General features: G+C 37.0%; 2 protein-coding genes across 2 annotated transcripts; one reads left to right on the top strand and one right to left on the bottom strand.

Annotated features, from left to right (window-relative positions):
* Positions 1–3,332: 3,332 nt before the first annotated feature.
* CUL4 (cullin4) lies at positions 3,333–17,108 on the top strand. Its single transcript, XM_088517949.1, has 17 exons — positions 3,333–3,783; positions 8,309–8,424; positions 8,536–8,882; positions 10,348–10,528; positions 10,718–10,840; positions 10,974–11,261; positions 13,361–13,486; positions 13,634–13,735; positions 13,826–13,879; positions 14,737–14,843; positions 14,936–14,996; positions 15,094–15,225; positions 15,349–15,486; positions 15,599–15,679; positions 15,932–16,012; positions 16,134–16,214; positions 16,543–17,108. Exons 1-17 carry the CDS (start codon positions 3,453–3,455, stop codon positions 16,654–16,656), a joined length of 2,463 nt encoding a protein of 820 aa, XP_088374075.1. The 5' UTR covers positions 3,333–3,452; the 3' UTR covers positions 16,657–17,108.
* Positions 17,109–19,149: 2,041 nt separating this feature from the next.
* Positions 19,150–19,804, bottom strand: LOC132171904 (uncharacterized). The gene has a single exon (XM_059583314.2). The coding sequence runs from the start codon at positions 19,677–19,679 to the stop codon at positions 19,425–19,427; it is 255 nt and encodes an 84-aa protein (XP_059439297.1). The 5' UTR covers positions 19,680–19,804; the 3' UTR covers positions 19,150–19,424.
* Between the last annotated feature and the right edge of the window lie 260 nt (positions 19,805–20,064).

Consider the following 20,064-nt stretch of genomic DNA (forward strand, 5'->3'; position numbering starts at 1 on the left):
TGAGTAGTAAAATGAAAACTCTTGCTAGAGATGCTTTTAATTAATTATATTAGGTTTAATTCAAGAGTTGGATCAAGGTGATTTGGTGCTCTAAATCAGGCCTTTATTATTTAATTAAGGCTACGGAGCCGAGGGCTTGTCGGGCTAAACATATTTGGGAAGGTCATTCTACTTCTTGACAAGCAAAGAGAGCGGCAGCAGCGGGCAGCCAGCAGCCCGTGGGGGGTCACCAATTAATGACCATCTTCCTTTGGATTCATGCTGGACTATATACATACAAAATGAACCAACTAATTCAAATCAACAAATAACTCTTGGATTATTAAGTAGAAAGTCTAAAAAGAATTTATATCAGGTTAAATCGGCCCTCAGTATGTACGAATGATATGAAGGGATGAACTGATATTCACTAGTAAAAAAAAAAAAAATTGACAAAAGTTGCTTGTACCTTGGTTCTTGGTTGTATCATTGTAACCAGTAGTCTTAGCTTCCATGTTTCCCTGGTTATGACTTTTTGGCCTAGGGGTTAAAAATATATTTTAAAATTTTTGGAGAGGCCATCGCCCTTTAGACCCTTATGATTCACCTCCCAATCTCATTTCATAAGGAATAAGACTCAAAAATCTATACTTCTCAAAAATATAATACTAAGCAGTGAAAACATTATGATTTATATCATTCTATCTAGGAGTGTACAAGCGAGGCGGTCATTAACTGCTAACAGGATAACCAAAAATAACCGCATCAGGATAACCATAAAGCAGCCACCTCATCTATATAAAGCACATGTCCTTTCCTAATCCTCTAAATATTGTCTTAGTCAAGCACTTACACTAGGTAAGCCAAGAGCCAAACTTCGAGTACTCGGCTTGCCTGGTAGGCGAGCTCGGCTAGCCAGGGAGAATGGTGAGCTGAGCTAAACACAAATTTTTAATTTTTTAATTTTTTTTTCCTTTAAAAAACGGTTAACCGCTAACCACCGGTTAACCATATAGGTAGTTAACCGCCTAGGCGGTTAGCGGAGGCGGTTAGTAAATTTTACTAACCGCCTAGGCAGTTACGATTAGCGGTTTTAGCCAATAACCGCTACCATAACCGCCTTTTCACCCATACTCATAATAAGTCATCAAGTGTCAACTGCTAAATGGCCGCATCTGCCTCTAAGTCCATATCAAACTAACATTTAAAGGTACCCTAATTGTAAAACAACACATTTTTCATAGGTGGAAAAAGGATATAAGAGTAAGTCTATGACTTAGTGAGTAATAATATACATGGTGTACCACTTGTCATGTAGTGAACTCAATTATATATAAATCACGTATAGTAATGTAAGGTTATCGTTGATCATTTAACAAAATAGTCATGAATGAAATATAGATATAATTTATGCTATAATAGGATAATTATATCATAGTTCAACACCATATGGTCTACCAGATATATTAACCCATTCTCAATAGGGTTGGCGTTGTCATAAGGGACTTTTAATATAATACCGGTGCTCCTGATACTGTATGCTACCGTTCATTCACTAGCAGCCTAACCTATGTTTGTCTATAGTAACCACCACATAAATATGGCTACACCGGTCACAAATAATCATTGGATCCAAGGCCAAGCATAAATAATATACATATTTTTGACCATATGGCTAATTCTTATAATTATAGTAAGCATATGGTCATTATCCCGCATGTACCAGTGTATCATGTCATACGCTGAAATTTCATTATTTTCCTCTTTTACATGCATGCTTTTACAAATTTCATAATTTCAATTATATTGTTTAATGAGTATACATTTTCACAAAATATAGTTCATAATAATCAAAAAAGTATTTAATGAGAGTTGTAAACATGCACTTTTAATATATACAATAACCATGCTATGCAGAAAGAAAGTAACAACAAGTATCCATGTGAGTTTTTATTCACTTGGGTCTTTTGATGCTTCTTCAAAATCCTCTTGAGGCTCCACAATCTCGACATTTAAGAAAAGACCTATAATTAATTTAAAACCCGAGCTAACACAAACCATAAACCTAAACACGCTCAAAAGTTAAAACACACTTTCTGTCTAACCATCGAACATTCAAATAGAGGGGTTCAAACGTTTAGCCACGACATCAAATATTCATACCGAGAATGTCGCATGTTCAGTGCTAGGTAAAAAACCCATTTTAAACAAAAAAACAACCAAACTACTCCTAAGTAAATCCCAAGATTTTACCACAATTTCTAACAGAGTTTTAAACCATAATAATATATCCATGTAGAAAAAACCACATCCAATATTATTAAAACTCTAAACTATCGTTAAACTATGATTAAGGCTAATAACACATTGCAAGCTTAAAAACCTACAAGTTACGCTATGAAAAAACACTCAAACATCATAACAACAATACAAAGAATGAGTTGAGTTAAGAAAATTACCTCATTAAGAGCAAAACCACCAAAGAAACACTTATTATCCACCAAAACACCATCACACACTCACACAAGGGTGACATTGAGCAAAAGGGACATATGTGAGCTAAGGAATGAAGGAGATGATGTATTTATAAGTGAGGAAAAACTGAAGATAAGATTGAGTTGCTTTTGCATGTTTGTGTACAATTGAACGTTGGGTGTACTATTACTTAACGATTTTAGGGTTGCAGGTCAAACGTTCAGTGTTCCATGCTTGAGCTTCGAGGATATGGTTAAGATCGAACGTTCAGTGGTCCATACACGAACATTCTTCACTAGGGTTTGGCTAAAAAATTTGGCTAAAACTTAAAAGTCAAAATTCTTACTTTCATTGATGCCTAATGAACTTAGCATACTCATTAGCCCTTCCAAAGCTAATATTACAATTCAAGCTAGGAATCCAATAGACATACAATTTTTCTAGTCTTCCAATTTATTTTATGAGTTTTGATACAATATTAATTGTTTTGGGGCAATTGATGTTAGGGACTTCCACAGATCATCTGGAGAAGGATCCTCACCATATCAAATGCATTAATTTTATGGTTAATATTTAAAGTTTGTGTATCTAACGGTAAATATAATGTTATATGATATAATTTTTTGCCAACATTAACATCATATTTACTGTTAAATGCATTAGGTTAAAATTTTGACCATAAAATAAATACTATTTAATTATTCAAATGGAAAAGGAGTATTTAGTTTACTTGTATTAATGAAATTTTATCTTTAAAAAAATGAAAAAAAAGTTGCTAAGGGTTTTGCCTTTTATTTTATTTTATTTTAGAGACTCGTTGGACAAAGAAGAAAAAAAAAAAAAAAAAAGAAAAAGAAAAGAAAAGAAGGAAAAGGAGCCTTCTCCTTGTCCCTCTCTCTTTCGGCAGACATATCTGTTCCCTTCTCCGACCCTCGCTTCCTCTTTTCCTTTCTTCTACCGTTCTACGCTTACAATGCCCTCCTGATAATTTCCATTTCATGTCTCTCCCCACCAAACGCTCAGCCACCAGCGACGCCACCACTGCCTCCACCTCTCCTCCTTCTCCTCCCCCTCCTCACTTCCCCCCTATGAAAAAGGCCAAGTCCCAAGCCCTCGCTTTCGACCCCAAAAACGGCCTACACCACCACCAAGACAACACCGCTCACAGCAACAACGTCGTCGTTTTCGATCCCTCCTCTATGGCCCTAGACGACGATCTCAAGCCCGACGACTCCTCTGCGCCCCCTCGCTCCGTCGCCGCCAATTTGTCCCGGAAGAAGGCCCAGCCACCCCAGCCTGCTAAGAAGCTCGTTATCAAGCTCCTCAAAGGTTTTCAATGCTGTTATATACGTCTCTTGTGTGTGTAATTGGATAATTCTAGGGTTCGTGTCTGTAAAGATCTTTCTTTTAGCTGGAATTGTAGGGTTTGGCTTTAGTTTTTAGGTGAAATTCAACTGGGATTCTTGAATTTTATTTCATATTTGTGCAATTTTTAGAGTGGGATTTAAGATTACTTTGGTTTTTGGATCTGGGTACTGATCCCAGAACCTTATTTTAATGGAATAGAGCTGATATTGGTGCTTATGAGAAATCTGTTCAATGTCCGTTGTGCAACTTAGCTGAATAGGGTTTCTATTCTTAAATATTTGGTTGCATTTTGCATTTTCTTGAAGAGTTAAGGGCTTCCGATTCATCTAGGGTTAGGATGCTTGGGTGATTGAATTTGACGGGTATTGCATTTTTGAATGCAATCTGCTGGCTTATTAACCAATGATAAAAATAAGGTGTTGTTTTATGGTAATTCGAGGTGGGTATTGGTTTTAGGGACACCATTTCCATAATGGTTGGTGTGTGAACAAATTTAAGGATTATGTCGATGATAGTAGATTGATCATATTCATTTTCTGTTTATACGCTTTCCTTAGTTTGATTTACACTCTGTTTGGTAGAGGGGATGGAGAGGGGTGAGGGGAAGGCCGGGAGGGATGGAGAGGAGTGTGTTCTTACCTCCTGTTGTGCTTGAATAGGGAAGGAATGGGGGAGTGTGCCACTCTAAGGGGAATAATGTCAAATCTGGTCATGGCATCAACTTCCCCATTCTTACCAAAAAATAAAAGAGGTTTCCTATACTCTCCCTCCAATTTTCCTACCTTTGGGTGGATAGGGAACGGTGGAGCTGTAGGGATGTCTTTTTCCACACCTCCTCTTCTCACTCCTATTATACCCCCTACCAAAAAAAGGATTTGACTCTCTTTTCTCCTCTTCCTTCCCATCACTCTGCATTTCTCGATAGAGTCCCTTGAGGAAAATGGTGTCAATGTTCTTGCCTGTCCAGGTACTATGTTGTTGTTACACAACCTTTGTATTTTAACTGCTTCTTACCCTCCATGTCTTGTAGCTACTTTGTGGGTTGATTCTAGGCTCTTCTTGCTTTAATCCCAATGAAGCTCCTCCAATTTGATGAGATCTGTTGTATATTAATTTGTTGATGTTGTGATACACCCTGTGGAAAGCTTAATAGAGATGCCTTGTTGTAGCTAAATATAATGATAATAACTTGAGCTAAGAATTGAGTCTTATAATTGGGAGGTAAAATGTAGCAATTCTTTTAGCGTAATGATTCTCAGAAAGGTAGAAACATGTACATTCCTTAAAACTTGGAGCCTCTTAAGAGGAAGTGTAACATATAGATGTGTGATGTTTTACATGCTCTGAATTAATCACTAAGTATCTCATGAGCATAAGATCAGGACACAAAATTGTGTAGTAATCCTTATAATTTAATTATAGTTATTTTACTTATAAAAAAAAATTAAATTAAATTTATTCTTATATATAAAAAAAATCTAAGTTCATGTTCTATAGTGGTGAATTTGGAAAGGCTGGATTTGGTATGTGCCCCCAAATTTAAAGCCATTGCTAGGAAAGACTTCCATATAATGCAGAGTGAGTTCTCCTTGCACTCTGTAGACAAATTCAAAGAGCTAAACTCAAGGATTTTAAATAACAGCTCGAAGGTGTTATTTTAAATCCATGTAGTGTGAGGATTAAAATCTATCTTCTCAATAAATCCAGAACTGCTCCCTACTGGCAATGTTAGCAATGTAGAAGGGTTGGATTGCATTTTGGGTTGCAGGGTTTCATCCTTGCCTATGAAGTATCTAGGTCTTCCATTGGGAGCTTCTTTTAAGGCCAGATCTATTTGGGGTGGTATTATTGAGAAGATAGAGTGCCATTTGGCTGGTTGGAAAATGTTGTATTCTCAAAGGGTGGTAGGATTACTTTGATTAAGAGCACCTTGTTTAATGTGCCTACCTATTTCTTGTCTCTTTTTCCCATCCTTGCTGGTGTTGCTTACCTCATCAAGAAGTTGCAGCAGGATTTTTGTGGGTGGTATTGGCGAGGAGATCAAATATCAATTGGTGAATTGGTCTAAAGTTTGTTCTTCGATTGTTGAGGGAGGGTTGGGGGTGAGAAATTTAGTTCTTTTTAACTGAGCTCTATTGGAAAAATGGTTATAGTGCTATGGTTTTGAGAGAGAGGCTTTGTGGAGAGTGTTTGTGGATTGAAAATATGGCAGCTTGTGGGGTGGATGGTGTTCTGGTGAGCTTAATGGGTCGCATGGGGTTGGTTTATGGAAATTTATTAGATAAGGTTGGGGTGGAGTTCTCTAGGCACATTGGACTTGAAGTAGGGGATGGCTCCAAGGTTACATTTTGGCATGACGTGTAGTATTGGGAGCAGTCCCTTAAGGTAGTGCTTCTGGAGTTATTTTGTTTAGCCCGTTCCAAAGATGCTGCCGTGGCAGAACGTTTACAGCTCGCTAGTGACCCTCTTCAATGGAATATTGATTTTATTAGAGCGGCGCAAGACTATGAGGTGGTTTTCTTCACCATGTTTTTTCATATGTTGGGTGGCGAAATCTTATGTTGGGCCAAATCTTTTTATAATGTCCGTACTTCCTATGAGAGTGACTCTTGCCCTTGGAGAAGTATTTGGCGGAGCAAGGTTCCTCAAGAGTTGTGTTCTTTGCTTGGTCAGAAGCTTTAGGGAAGATCCTCACCATGGATAATTTTTAATTTTTAATTTTTAATTTTTAATTTTCTTTTATTTTATTTTTTATGAATAATTATGATACTATTGAGAGAAAAAGGGCAAAGCCCTCGCACACGAAGAGTATACAAGAGGGCCGTAACCTGAAAAGCTGCTACAATGTAAAAAGCAAATCAAATCTACCAGATTTGCTGAGACAAAGTTAGGAACATTTACAATAACCGAATAAAAGAGATCTCAAAAAGGAAGATTTTAGAAAGAGCACGTTGGTCTCACTATCCTCAAAGAGGTGCGGGTTCCTTTCTCTCCAAATGCTCCACATTAAGAGAGACGAATAACTTTCCAGATTGCCTCTTTGGGATGTCCCCTCCCTTGAACTATCCAGCAATGAAGAAGCTCTAGGATGTTACTAGGCATTACCCACAAGATTCCGAAAATGTTAAAAATCAAGTGCCAGAGATCTGAAGTATGCTCGTAGTGGATGAGAAGGTGATTAATAGTTTACTCATTTTTTTTACACAGACAACACCGATTAGCTAGAGTGAAACCCCTCATTCTAAGATTATCCACTGTGAGCATTCTACTCTGTGCTACTGCCCATAAGAAGAAAGCAACGCGAGGAGGGTCCTTGGCCTTCCAAATACTTTTCCAAGGGAATGTGCTGTGCTCACCTGATTGTAACATTTCATAATATCTCTTCACTGTAAAATTGTGGCTGCTAGAAGGAGTCCACGACATGCTATCCACTTCTCCTGGATGCGTCTTGGAGGAGTATAAAAGACTAAAAAAGGAGTCGAGAGATAATTTAAGGAAACAACATCTCATAGTGGTAAATTGGTGTTGCATGTGCAAGAAGACTGGGGAATTTGTAGATCACATTCTTCTCCATTGTGTGATTGTTCATGCCTTATGGAGTTCAATTTTCAACCTTTATAGGTTAAAGTGGGTCTTGCCTCTATGAGTAGTGGTTCTCTTCACTTGTTGGAAACTGCAATGTGGTTCTTCTCAAAGTGCTATAGCGTAGAAATGATCCCATCTTGTTTAATGTGGTGTTTATGGAGAGAGATGTGTTTGTTGTTTTGAGGATTGCGTGAGATCGATGGAGGAGCTCAAGGCCTTTTTCTTCAAAACCCCTGATTAGTGGACAACATCTATTGTTTGTCTTCATTCTTCTAGCTTTCAGGATTTTCTTGTTTTTTTTCTTCTTTTCTGTTTAGGTGTCTCTCTTTATGTTTCTTGTGTACTTGGGTTGTGCCATTTTGTTTTTTATAAAATTTTGGTTACTTACCAAAAATAAAAAAAATTCATATTGTAAATCCATATCAAGGGTTCCAAAAGTAAACCAATAGAGTGAAATGACTCATAAGCATCTGATAATATGCTTTATTTTTCATATGACTTGTGCCAACCAAACTTACATTCCTCCTTTTGATGGCCCTTGAGAATTGTTTTGCCTAGGTTTAATGAATATTTATCCTATTGTTGTTATTTTTCAAATAAGAAATTCTCGTCTATTCTTACTGCACACTTGTTTGGACTTATACTCTGTTTGATTACTATCATGCAACGGATAGATGGAGATATATTGATATGCATTATGGCTTCTAGCGAGATTCTCTAGTTCGTAAGTTTAGTATTGTGATAGTAAATTGTGAGAGACCAACAAAAGTTCTGTTGAAGTAGAAAAAAAAACTAGCAGTGATGAAGCTTGGAATCCAAAAATCTTTATAGCTTCTGCTATTTTTTGGAGAAAGGGACTAATGTGTTTTATTTTTCCATTTCCCTTTTTGTTTCTCTGTAGCTAAACCAACACTGCCTGCAAATTTTGAAGAGGATACATGGGCAAAGCTGAAGTCGGCTATATCTGCTATCTTTTTAAAGCAGCCAGATCCTATTGACTCAGAAATACTTTATCAGGTAGAGCCTGATACATTTTTCTATCTCTTTGTTTGAAGTTCAGTGACCTTTTCCAATGTAAAATTTCTAATCAATAATGATTTCTGAGCCAATGCATAATGTTGTCCTTAGGCTGTTAATGATCTTTGTCTGCACAAATTGGGGGGAAATCTTTATCAACGGATTGAAAAGGAGTGTGAAGCACACATATATGCAGCGCTGCAATCCTTGGTTGGCCAAAGCCCAGATTTGGTGGTTTTTTTATCACTCGTCGAGAGATGCTGGCAGGATCTTTGTGATCAAATGTTGTTGATTCGTGGTATAGCCTTGTATCTAGATAGAACATATGTGAAGCAAACACCTAGCGTACGATCACTGTGGGACATGGGATTGCAGCTTTTCCGCAAACATCTTTCATTGTCTCCAGAAGTTGAGCACAAAACTGTCACTGGCCTTTTAAGAATGATTGAGAGGGAAAGGTAAATATGCATTCTTCTACTTCAAGTTAATCATGGGATTGCAGGGATTCTAATTTATGCAGAAATGCAATTCATCATACATCTCCAAAAGTTTTAAATATTCTCTTTTCCGTGGTTCTTGACGTGGTTTTCAGTTCTGTCGTGTCTTTTTGGTGTTCTTGTGTGGAGATTCCAGGGAAGTTTATATCTTTGGTAATAGGTGCTAGCCTCCTGTTTCAGGCCTTTCTGGCCCTTTAGTTTTCTCTTGTTCTGTAAGTGATTAATGAACTAGCTACGGTCATATTTTTTAAGTGGTGATGATGTTGCTGCTGCAATCTTGTGGATTTTGACACAATTTTCACATAGTCCTTGAGACTCGCTATAGGATGTTATCCTTGAAATTGTCTGGACACTGGCTATAAATTATTGTTGACAATCCTGTTCCTTGGAAGTTTGTAAAAAACAGGCCCCCCCCCCCCCCCCCCCCCCCCCGCCCCCCTTTCCCTCCCTCCCTCCCAAAGAAGAAAAGAATTCCATATGATAGTTGAAGTAGTGTATTCTATTTCGCTTTGCATCAAATAAAGTTTCTCATTAGGTTTAAGAGATTTCTGCCCCTATAATATGCTTTTCCTTTTCACCTATTTTTGGCTTTTTGGGGGTGTTGGGGTCCAAGAGGACTATTAGGAAAGAAGTACATAGTGCACTACTTATTAATATCTCTAGTGGAATGGGTCACAAAAAGTATGTTAGTTGCAAGGATATATACTCTTTTAATTCTTGTAATTAACAGTCTTGTCCTTTCTCTTATATGTTTCTACTTCCCTTATTAAAATACAAATAGAAAACCATACGTGTGTGTGTGTACTCATGTATTTGTTAGCTTTCTTTTTGTGTGTGTTTGAGGTTTTCTGATGGTGCATTAATCACACCTGAGTTAGTGGAATAAACTTGATGCATGTGGGGATGCGTTATCAAGAAAATGTTTAAGCCTGTAGTGCAATGAATTAGTTCACAAAATTTAGACATGGTAGTTGCATCTGGTTTTTATAATTCCCTACTAGGTTAAAATCTTGATTTTGGTACCAAGATCCTTAATTCCTTATGTAATGTTAATTATAAAACTTGTTCCAGAGTCAGGAACTTACATTTGTATATAGAACCATTCCAAACTGTGTTGCCATTCTGCTTGGCGAGGGTCTGGCACTTAATTTTTTTTTTCTTTGGCATCATTTGATTTGTTTAATCATCTTGGGAAGAATCCACCAACCCATTAACATTCTGATTGATGAATTCAATTTCAAGATTATGCTTTTATGCTAGCCGATTTCTAGCATGTTCTTTTCAGCCGTTGCCTGTAATTATCATCTACATGATCAAAGAATTTTAATTCTTCTTTATATGTGGTTGATGGTTGGATCATCCGTTATCATATTAAGAAACTTGGTATTTCAAGTTGTAATTTGCTTTGTTCTGTTTGATATTTCAGATTAGGTGAAGCAGTTGATAGAACTCTTCTTAACCATCTTTTGAAGATGTTTACTGCTCTAGGAATTTACTCAGAAAGCTTTGAGAAGCCATTCCTTGAGTGTACATCTGAGTTTTATGCTGCTGAAGGAATGAAATACATGCAGCAATCAGACGTTCCAGATTATTTGAAGCATGTGGAGGTGCATTTTTTTCCCCCTCCTCTCTTCAAACTATAAGTTATTATATTCTTCTGTATTTTCCTTGCTATCGTACTTTACTTATTAGTTACTTAATTGTATAAATACAATTTTATCTAGCTTATCAACTGATTCTACATAATGTGATTTCTGTTCACCTTTTGGGGGTTTGTGGTTAACCCATTGTTACAGACAAGGTTGCACGAGGAACATGAAAGATGTTTACTCTACCTGGACGCAAGTACAAGAAAGCCACTAATTGCAACTGCAGAAAAGAAACTCCTTGAACACCACATATCTGCCATTCTTGATAAGGTGTGAAAGAGGACACGATTTTCTCATTGTTCTCTGAGTTAATCCTTACTTTCTCCTTATTTCTTGCCTTCACTATACAAATGGCAGTGTTTTTCATCATTTCTAGATCATTAGCTTTCTATGATTTTTCCAGGGCTTCATGATGCTAATGGATGGCAACCGTATTGAGGACCTTCAGAGGATGTATTCACTGTTTTCAAGGGTGAGTGCTCTTGAATCACTAAGGCAAGCTCTTAGCTCATACATTCGCAGAACTGGGCAGGGCATTGTTATGGATGAAGAGAAAGACAAAGATATGGTGTCGTCCCTTTTAGAATTTAAGGCTTCGCTTGACACAATATGGGAAGAAAGCTTTTCCAAGAATGATGGATTTTGCAACACCATTAAGGATGCATTTGAGCATCTCATCAATCTCCGTCAGGTAATAAATTTTGTTTTATCTGTTTTCTTGTTCCCCTTGTTTTCTATGTCATTTATAAATTGAACAAATGGATAATCCATGACAAAGTTTCATGTAAGGAGTTTCAAGGTAGAGAAGTACAATAATAGGAAGAACAAAATACAAACATGAAAGCATGAATATAGTAATTGGTGAGCGTTAACTTCTAGTTAAGTTCAAGTAGGTAAGAATAATTTTATTATTGATTTTTATTACTCGACTTGTACTAGATTCAAATTAATAAATTTTTCTTTATATGCTATTAACCCTTCCTCTATCAACTTCACTTGAGAATTAGATTTGTCATATTTTAGAATATTCCGTGTAAGAAGGGGATAGTTTGGTGCAATGATGGAGTTCCTGAGCTGTTAAGTGCTAGTGAGCAGCTTTGGTTTTTGAGAGGGTCCACTCCATGCAAAAATGCTGTAGCGCAGGACTGCATCCAGATCTACCTTACAAAGGCATGCTTTATTGGGGCCAACACTGACTAACAGCCTTTCTTATCCAAAGCTAAAGAAAGACATTATTATTCTCGCCTTATTTCCATCAAATTACTTCCAACCAGAACAACCTGATTGCAGTGGGTAGGATAGCATGATTTCACTGTTCTACTCATGTATCTGTGTGAAGTTACCTAATTAAAAAGAAAAAAAGATAAGAAAATTCCACTAGTAATGATAATAATGTATTTGTTGAGAATGTGCGCATTTGGGTAGAAATGGTACTCTTGGATAGCACATTGCATCTCTTCGGTATGCTTCTCCGTCTTAGTGAATGGCAATCCATCCAGTTTCTTCAGTAGCTCCCGTCCGTGGGTTGAGGCATGGAGATCCTTTATCTCCTTTCCTGTTCGTTATTGTCATGGAAGCTTTTAGTAAAATGCTTACCCCAACTGTTGATGGGGGGTCTTCTCTCAAGCTTCTCTGTGGGGTACGAGCACTATGGTGTGGTTAGTATATCACACTTTGTTCGCAAATGGTACTTTGGTTTTTTGTGGGGCCAATCTTGATCACCTTCACTATCTGCGTGCGCTTTATTCTTATGTTTTGAAGCTGTCTCCAGTTTGAAGGTTAACTTGGCATAACTTAGAATTGGTGCCTGTGGGTAATCTGGATAATGTAGAAGGGTTGGCTGTCTTTTTGGGTTTTGGGGTTTCCTCTTTGCAGTATCTTGGTCTTTTGTTGGGGCCTCTTACAAGGCCAAGTCTATTTGGGATGTAGTAGAAAAGATTGAGCGTCGGCTAGCTAGTTGGAAAATGATGTATTTGTCCAAGGGTGGAAGGTGAGAGTTGTTTGGAATAGCTTCAAGTCTAATATCCAACAAAAAAAAGGTATTCAAGTATCAAGCAATGAGCTTTTCCTTGATCTTTGGATGGGGAATAGCAAGAGAGAGCCATTTAGCTTATATTATAGCGCTGTTACTGCTAGATTTTGCAGTTGAAGCACCAATTGGAAAAAGAAAGAAAGAAAGGTTTGGGTTGGAGATGCATCTATGAGTTTTAAACATAGGAACCAGATTAGCCAAAGTTTGGTGATTACCATTTCCCAACCAGATAACTAACTTTGCTCTGGATCCCAAATGGCAGGCATTTGTGACCGGTGTTATGTATACCAATTTTTTTAAACGCAGTTACTAGCAAGTCGAATTGTATCCTGAAAATTACATAGATTTTGTATCAGAAATTGTTATTAGCAACTTTTTGGTGTGTATCCAGGATGCAAACCGCCAGACCTCTAATTTGAATAATCCAATCACTAATTTTCCATTTCAGGAAAGATCACTAGATTTGAAACACACTACCTCATGTGACTTCAATAATTATACAGCATTCTGCCCAGCCAGAATCAATAATACTGCTTCAGTTGTTACATTATTTGGAGTACCCTAGACAAAGCTGATAAGTCTTGAAATCCCCTGGAAGTTTCTTTCTTGGTGGGAGTTGTTCTGGGAAAGAATTTTAAATTCTGGAACTGGTTAAAATCTATCTCAATCTTACTAAAGTTTTGTTATCAGTTGGTCATCATTTTTATGTATTTCAATTATTTGACTGAAGAGTATAATGTTTGTACTTCTTTAAATAGAACCGGCCTGCTGAGCTGATTGCAAAGTTTCTGGATGAGAAGCTTCGTGCTGGGAATAAGGGTACTTCTGAGGAGGAATTGGAGGGTACACTCGATAAAGTTCTGGTTTTATTCAGATTTATCCAGGTTAGTTCAGCTCTTGGATGGATTAACTGACAGTTCTATTTGCTGTTAGTGTTTCTTTGTTTTTTTGGTGCTATTTACTTCTCTTGTCATGTTTGTCTTCAAAATAATACTGAGAAACATGTCTCATATTTTTTCTTATTAATGAAGGGCAAGGATGTGTTTGAAGCATTCTACAAGAAGGATCTTGCGAAAAGGTTGCTTTTGGGAAAGAGTGCTTCTATTGACGCGGAGAAGTCGATGATCTCTAAGGTTAAGGATAGATAATTTAACATGTAAATATATTTGCTGAATGTTTTTCATGAATTCATAAGGCTAACAATTTTTTTATTGCTAATGCAGCTGAAGACAGAGTGTGGCAGCCAATTTACAAACAAACTTGAGGGAATGTTCAAAGTATGCGTATTTTTGGATACTTACAAATTTTTAGTTTGAAATTTTTGATTTATCATTATTGCTCTAGATTTATCATTAATGGACCTCAGGCTGTTTGCTCTAGATATTGCCTCCTAGACATGTTGATTCCATCAATGGGTGGCACTTTTGGTCTTGACCGCCAGTGCTTTTCTATTCAACCTTCTTCCGTTTCCTGATAAAAGCTATTCATTTTTTAATGGAATAGCCATTCTGTGTACCAAATATACCCCTAAGTGTTAACACCGCTGTCTGGGTCCAACTCTTAGGGATTTTGGAATGGGAGCAGTTGTGTTAATTTGCAACTCTCTTTAGCTATGCAAGAATAATTTAGACAAAGAAATTGCATGATTCCACTAGAGGCAATGATATAAATAAGCATGGATTCACATTTTGAATTCTCGTCAGTACTGGATCAACTTATTATGAATTCCAAGAAGCAGGACTTATTAACAACTGGATGAAGATCAAGTCTAGTTAACATCGAATCCTGTACTGCACTGATAATAATTTGTCTTCATATATGTCGTGTATACTTGGGCTTTACTTTATGCTCCTCTTCTGATTTATGTATTAAGGAAGTCAGAGAGGGAGATGAAGTGTTGGGTTGACTTTCTACAGTAAGAAGTTTATCATATGAGCTCCTGTAGGCAATTTGACTTTCTCTATATTATCCTTATGACTGCAAGATACCGTATGAGCTTTTATTTCTTAAAAATCTTTGTCGGTGACTTTTTTTTGTTTATCCATTAAGAAAAAGTCTCCTTATGTGCTTTTATAATGAGCTTGTATGGGTCACTTAATGAAATATTTTGCAATATTTGTTGAAATGTTGTCAGGACATTGAATTATCAAAAGAGATAAATGAATCCTTCAAACAATCATCCCAGGCCAGGACAAAACTCCCATCAGGGATTGAGCTGAGTGTGCATGTTTTAACAACAGGGTAGGTCTTAGTTTCTTGACAAACCCAATCGAAATATTCATTCACTGAATGTTTCCAAGGAGCTTAGTTGGTTTTTGTGTTGCTAACTGCAGGTACTGGCCAACATATCCGCCCATGGATGTCAGACTTCCTCATGAATTGAATGTCTACCAGGTTGGGGAAAACCACCGAATATCTGCATTCAATTGTAGGCAACGTCATTGTACTTCTTGACGGTTGTCTCAGTCTTTTCTTTTGCTTGGTGCAATAGGACATTTTCAAGGAGTTCTACTTGAGCAAGTACAGTGGAAGGCGCTTAATGTGGCAAAATTCACTAGGTCACTGTGTGTTAAAAGCCGAATTTCCTAAAGGTAAAAAGGAGCTGGCCGTTTCACTATTTCAGGTTGGTCTCTTTTAGGCCATTGTTGTTTCAATATTCTTTATTTTTCTTTTGTTTTGGTTGATTTTGCCTACCCAAGTGGATATCTTATTGTATTTTGGTCATGTTGTGTGTCTTCTACACCAGACTGTTGTGTTAATGCTCTTTAATGATGCGGAGAAGCTAAGTTTTCAAGATATTAAGGACTCAACCGGGATTGAGGATAAGGAACTGAGGAGGACTCTGCAGTCCCTTGCATGTGGGAAAGTTCGAGTCCTACAAAAGGTAGGTAGTCAAGTTTAAATAATATACACGTACTTGTAAAATTGGAAATTTTTGGATTGTTTATTTATTTATTTTGACTATTTCTATTTTCCCATTTATATATGTGCCACAGTTGCCTAAGGGTAGAGATGTGGAGGATGATGATTCATTTATGTTCAATGACATATTTACGGCTCCTCTTTACCGTATAAAGGTATATCTATTTGTATGTTAAGTAACAAGAGTGGTGATTTTGATCCCAACTTGCATAAGCCTATTTGTATGTTAAGTAACAAGAGTGGTGATTATAATCCCAACTTGCATAAGCCTGACAACTGTCAAAAGTGAATTTGTGAACTCAAAGACACTGTTGTAAACTTTGGTTGGAAAAACTGCTGGACTTTTGAATTTTGATTGCCACTCATATGATGGAGATTGGAAGCTAACGCTGCATTTATGCGAGCAGGTAAATGCAATCCAAATGAAGGAAACAGTGGAGGAGAATACAAGCACCACCGAAAGAGTATTTCAGGACCGTCAATATCAGGTTAAAACCATGTTACATTCATATATCAATATATGCACATGCTAATATTATCCCCTAGTCCCAATTGAAACTCCAAACTCTCCGAATGTAATTTTTGCATTACTTGCTTGATGCATTGTAGGTTGATGCTGCCATCGTTCGAATAATGAAGACTAGAAAAGTACTGAGTCACACGCTTCTGATAACCGAACTCTTCCAGCAGGTATATGTTTTCCCTTTTTCATTATTAAAGTTAATTTTACTAATTAGAGGTAAGTGTTTTAATCATCTTTCTCTTAAAATTTTGCCATCTCCATACTGTAAATCAAATACCAATGGCAAGGCTGATTTCACCAAATCATTGATTTCATGGAAATATGGAAGTGCTCTTCTAAACTGGGATTAAACACAAAGTGATTTGGTGGCCTGAGAGGCATAAACTGGACAGGCTGACTAATTTAAATGTAAGATGAATTGGAATATATTATTGGCATGGTGCTGAAATTTAGTTTTTTTTTTTTTTTTTTTTTCCCCTTTTTCCCTGTGAACAGCTCAAGTTTCCAATAAAGCCAGCTGATTTGAAGAAAAGGATTGAAAGCCTGATTGACAGGGAGTATCTGGAGCGTGACAAAAACAACCCGCAGATATACAATTACTTGGCGTGATCAATCTCTTTTTTACTCTCCCTTTGTAAATGACATGGGAGACTTCTGTCGTCTGCAGAGAAAGGCAGGATGTTAATCTCTTGTCAGATTCATGTACAGTAATTCGTAGTTTTCATTTTTGTTGCGGTCCAATACTGAGAAATTGTAAAGCATATTTAATCGCTGTTCTGAAACTTCTCTTTCTTTACAAGACTTGATATGCTTGATGATAATCGAACACTTTCTGGCAAAAGGGTCAGTGAAAAAAAAAAAGAAAAAAAGAAAAAAAGAAAAAAGAAAAAGTAAAATCCCTGTTTGAGGCAAGTGGGAGTGTGTAGGGTGCTCTGTTTATTAACAGGGAAATTACTCGAAATACTGACTGTTGTATTATATACTCGTTTATATGTAGACAACATTTACCATAATGCTATCTTCATAAGACAAGTTTAATGGAATGCCATGTTTTGTGTTCCCCTTAGCTTTCATCGTTTGGTTAAATGGCCGCTTTATTAGAGCATTCCCAATGGCTTAGTCCCTTTTTTTTTTTTTTTTTTTTTTTTTTTTTTTTTTTTAATGCAAAATGGTTAACCAGAACTTGCATTTTTTCTAAATATTGTTTCACCTGTTTATCTTTCTTCTTTATTTTATGAAAATAATTATTTAAAATTGCTTTTGCTCTTTAGCACAAAACCTAGACGAAATTGCAAAACACCTACTTCACCGAAATCATAAATTGCGTTTCTTCTTCTTCTTCTTGTTCATCTTCGTCATTTACAAACGGCAAAGCACCAAGTCATCATCACCTTCTTCATTTACAAATCCCAACCCCCAAAGCGTACTTGTGCAAATCTACTTAAATTTTGGTTGCTGAAATTTTGACCAAAAATAAAAAATAAAAAATAATTCCCACTTATGCGAATTTACAGAGAACCCAACTTAGAAAACGAGAGAGAGAGAGAGAGAGAGAGAGAGAGAGAGAGTTCAACCCTATTCTAGTCTAATGGCACTTCAATCCTCAAATATGAGGTGGTTCCCCAAAAGTATACGATCTATCGAGTTCAAATCTATCGGATGCATTTGTCAATTACCAAGAAAGAAAAGAGTAAAAGATAAAAGATTAAAAGGTAGATTTGAGGGGAGCATAAACTTTATAAAATGAAAATTGCATAGCTTAACTTGATTTCCAAGAGAGAAAAAAAGAAAGAAAAGAAAATGATTTCCAATATATTCAGATGGTATCACAAGTTTAAATCATTTCTTTTCCTTTACATAAGGTCCCGGTGGCCACAACACAATCATTTATTTCGATTACAGCTTTCTGAAGCTGCTGCAAGTGAACTAATTCTTCCTTAATGCCCTTCCACAAAACCTACATATGGCAAGCGGCTGGGAAGATGATCCTACCCCCCAACACCTTCAAGTGGAAGTCAACATTTCAATTTCCCCAGCATGCATTCCAATCATCATCAACAAGGAAATTCCTTGATAGAAATGCATGCAAAATACACATAACACGGCTGTTCTTCATCAGGTGGCGAAATGTTTTTCCAAGGAAAACATGGCATTTAATTTCCCTCAGAACTTGCAACCGAAAGTCAATGCAGGCAGATTGTGTTGCAGTTTGACAGCAATCAGGCTTTGTACTTAACCCCAAATTGCAATGCGTCTCAGCCTTTTAAAGTATTTTAGTGAAGGGGTATGGGTAAGAAGATCACTAAAAATAGTGGGTTGCTTCCAGAAAAGAAGAACATGAAACTTTTGCCAAATGTATTTTAAGTGGTTTTGATCAATGACTGGAGCTCTTAATTCCTGGAAACAACATTAAGAGCTGGTCTAAGAATTTACTTTGTTAATTGCTAGAAAAACCTTGATCACTCCACTCATTGAATGCTAGAAAACAAAGAACTTAATCTGTTAAGCAAACAAGTAGCACACATAAATGATAAAGCCTCCGCCAATTGTCCACCAAAGCAGTACAGAAACAGGCACATGATGAAACCTATTATACCATGGAACACAGCAGCAATACATTCAAAAACAAGATGATTCATGTGCCACAAATGCATCCTGAAATGTTAATGCCTTCTCAGAACAGTAATATCCCACACAGGGGCACGCCGGGTAAGAGAGTGTATGAGAGATTGGTAGTTTCAAAATCAATGGAATCTTCAAAATAAAGAGGAAGACCAAATTGTGTACTAAAGCAATAACCAATATTTCTCTGTGAACACCAAGCTCAAGAATGTTTCCCAAGTAAAACCCATTTCAAACTTCAATCTTTCAAGAACACAAAGTCTACTTGTCTCTCCACGTCCAACATCTTGGCCTCACATTTCTTCCTTCAATTAATATTTCACAATCAAAACTCCCGGTTTTCTTTCAAGACTTTGACCACTCTCACCTAAAACACACCATTTTTTCTCATAACCTGCATTATGGATGTGAGGTAATTGCCATTATACCGAGCCTAAAAAAAAAAAAAAAAAATCAAACCCATATAAGTAACATTGGCAGCAACAATCAAATTTATAAAAAAAAGCTTCTCTTATAGAATCAGTCTTGACATTTTTCATACAATTGGCAAAACAACGAACATGTAAGCAACAATCTCTGATTCATTCACAACAACAGAAGTCCAACAATTCATGTCAGCAACCAGCGTCTCAAACTCACAAAAAACATTAGATACACACACACACACGCGAAAACCTTTTCATTTCCTTTCCTTTAAACTGTATGGTGGCGGTTTGGAAAATACCAGAGAAGAAGAGGGGCGATGAGTTAAGTGATCAAACGGCCTTGACGGGAGCTGAAGAAGCAACGGGGGGCGTTGGATCGGCGAGGATCTCTTGAAAATCGGAGGTGGGGTTGAGAGGGGCGCGAATGTTGGAGGAAACGTCGTCGTCGGGGTCGTAATCTGGGTTGAGAGAGCGGTCGATGGCGGTGCGGCCCTGGTCCAGGCAGGGCTTGCAGGCGATCTCGATGGCGATCCAGCCCAGCACCACCCCCGCTATTGCTATCACTGCGCTTGTTATCGCCCCCATCGCTCTCTCTTTGAAAGTTTGGAGTTGTGTTAATGGGGGTTATCTTTTCTGCTGTGCTTTTTTCCCTGCAAATTTGTTCGTTAAGAAATGGTGGGTCAAGCGGATGAGTCCGACGAAAAGGAATGAAGTGATGGGTGCTGACGAGAAAAAAATCTTTCTATTATCCAATTTTATAATAATTATTCAGATTTTAGATGATAAATTAATAATATTTAAAAAATTCTAAGAAATCTTTGATCATGTTAGAATCAATGACACAAAGGTATCATATTATGTAAATAATTAAATCCCAATTGTTGATCTTATGTCTTACAAATTGCCATCCACTAGTATCATAATATTCTCAGAATATTAAGCATCTTTAATCCATCTCGAGTTTAATATT

The sequence above is a fragment of the Corylus avellana genome, chromosome 1 (genome assembly GCF_965113065.1).
Source record: "Corylus avellana chromosome 1, dhCorAvel1.hap1.2, whole genome shotgun sequence".
Lineage (NCBI taxonomy): Eukaryota > Viridiplantae > Streptophyta > Magnoliopsida > Fagales > Betulaceae > Corylus > Corylus avellana.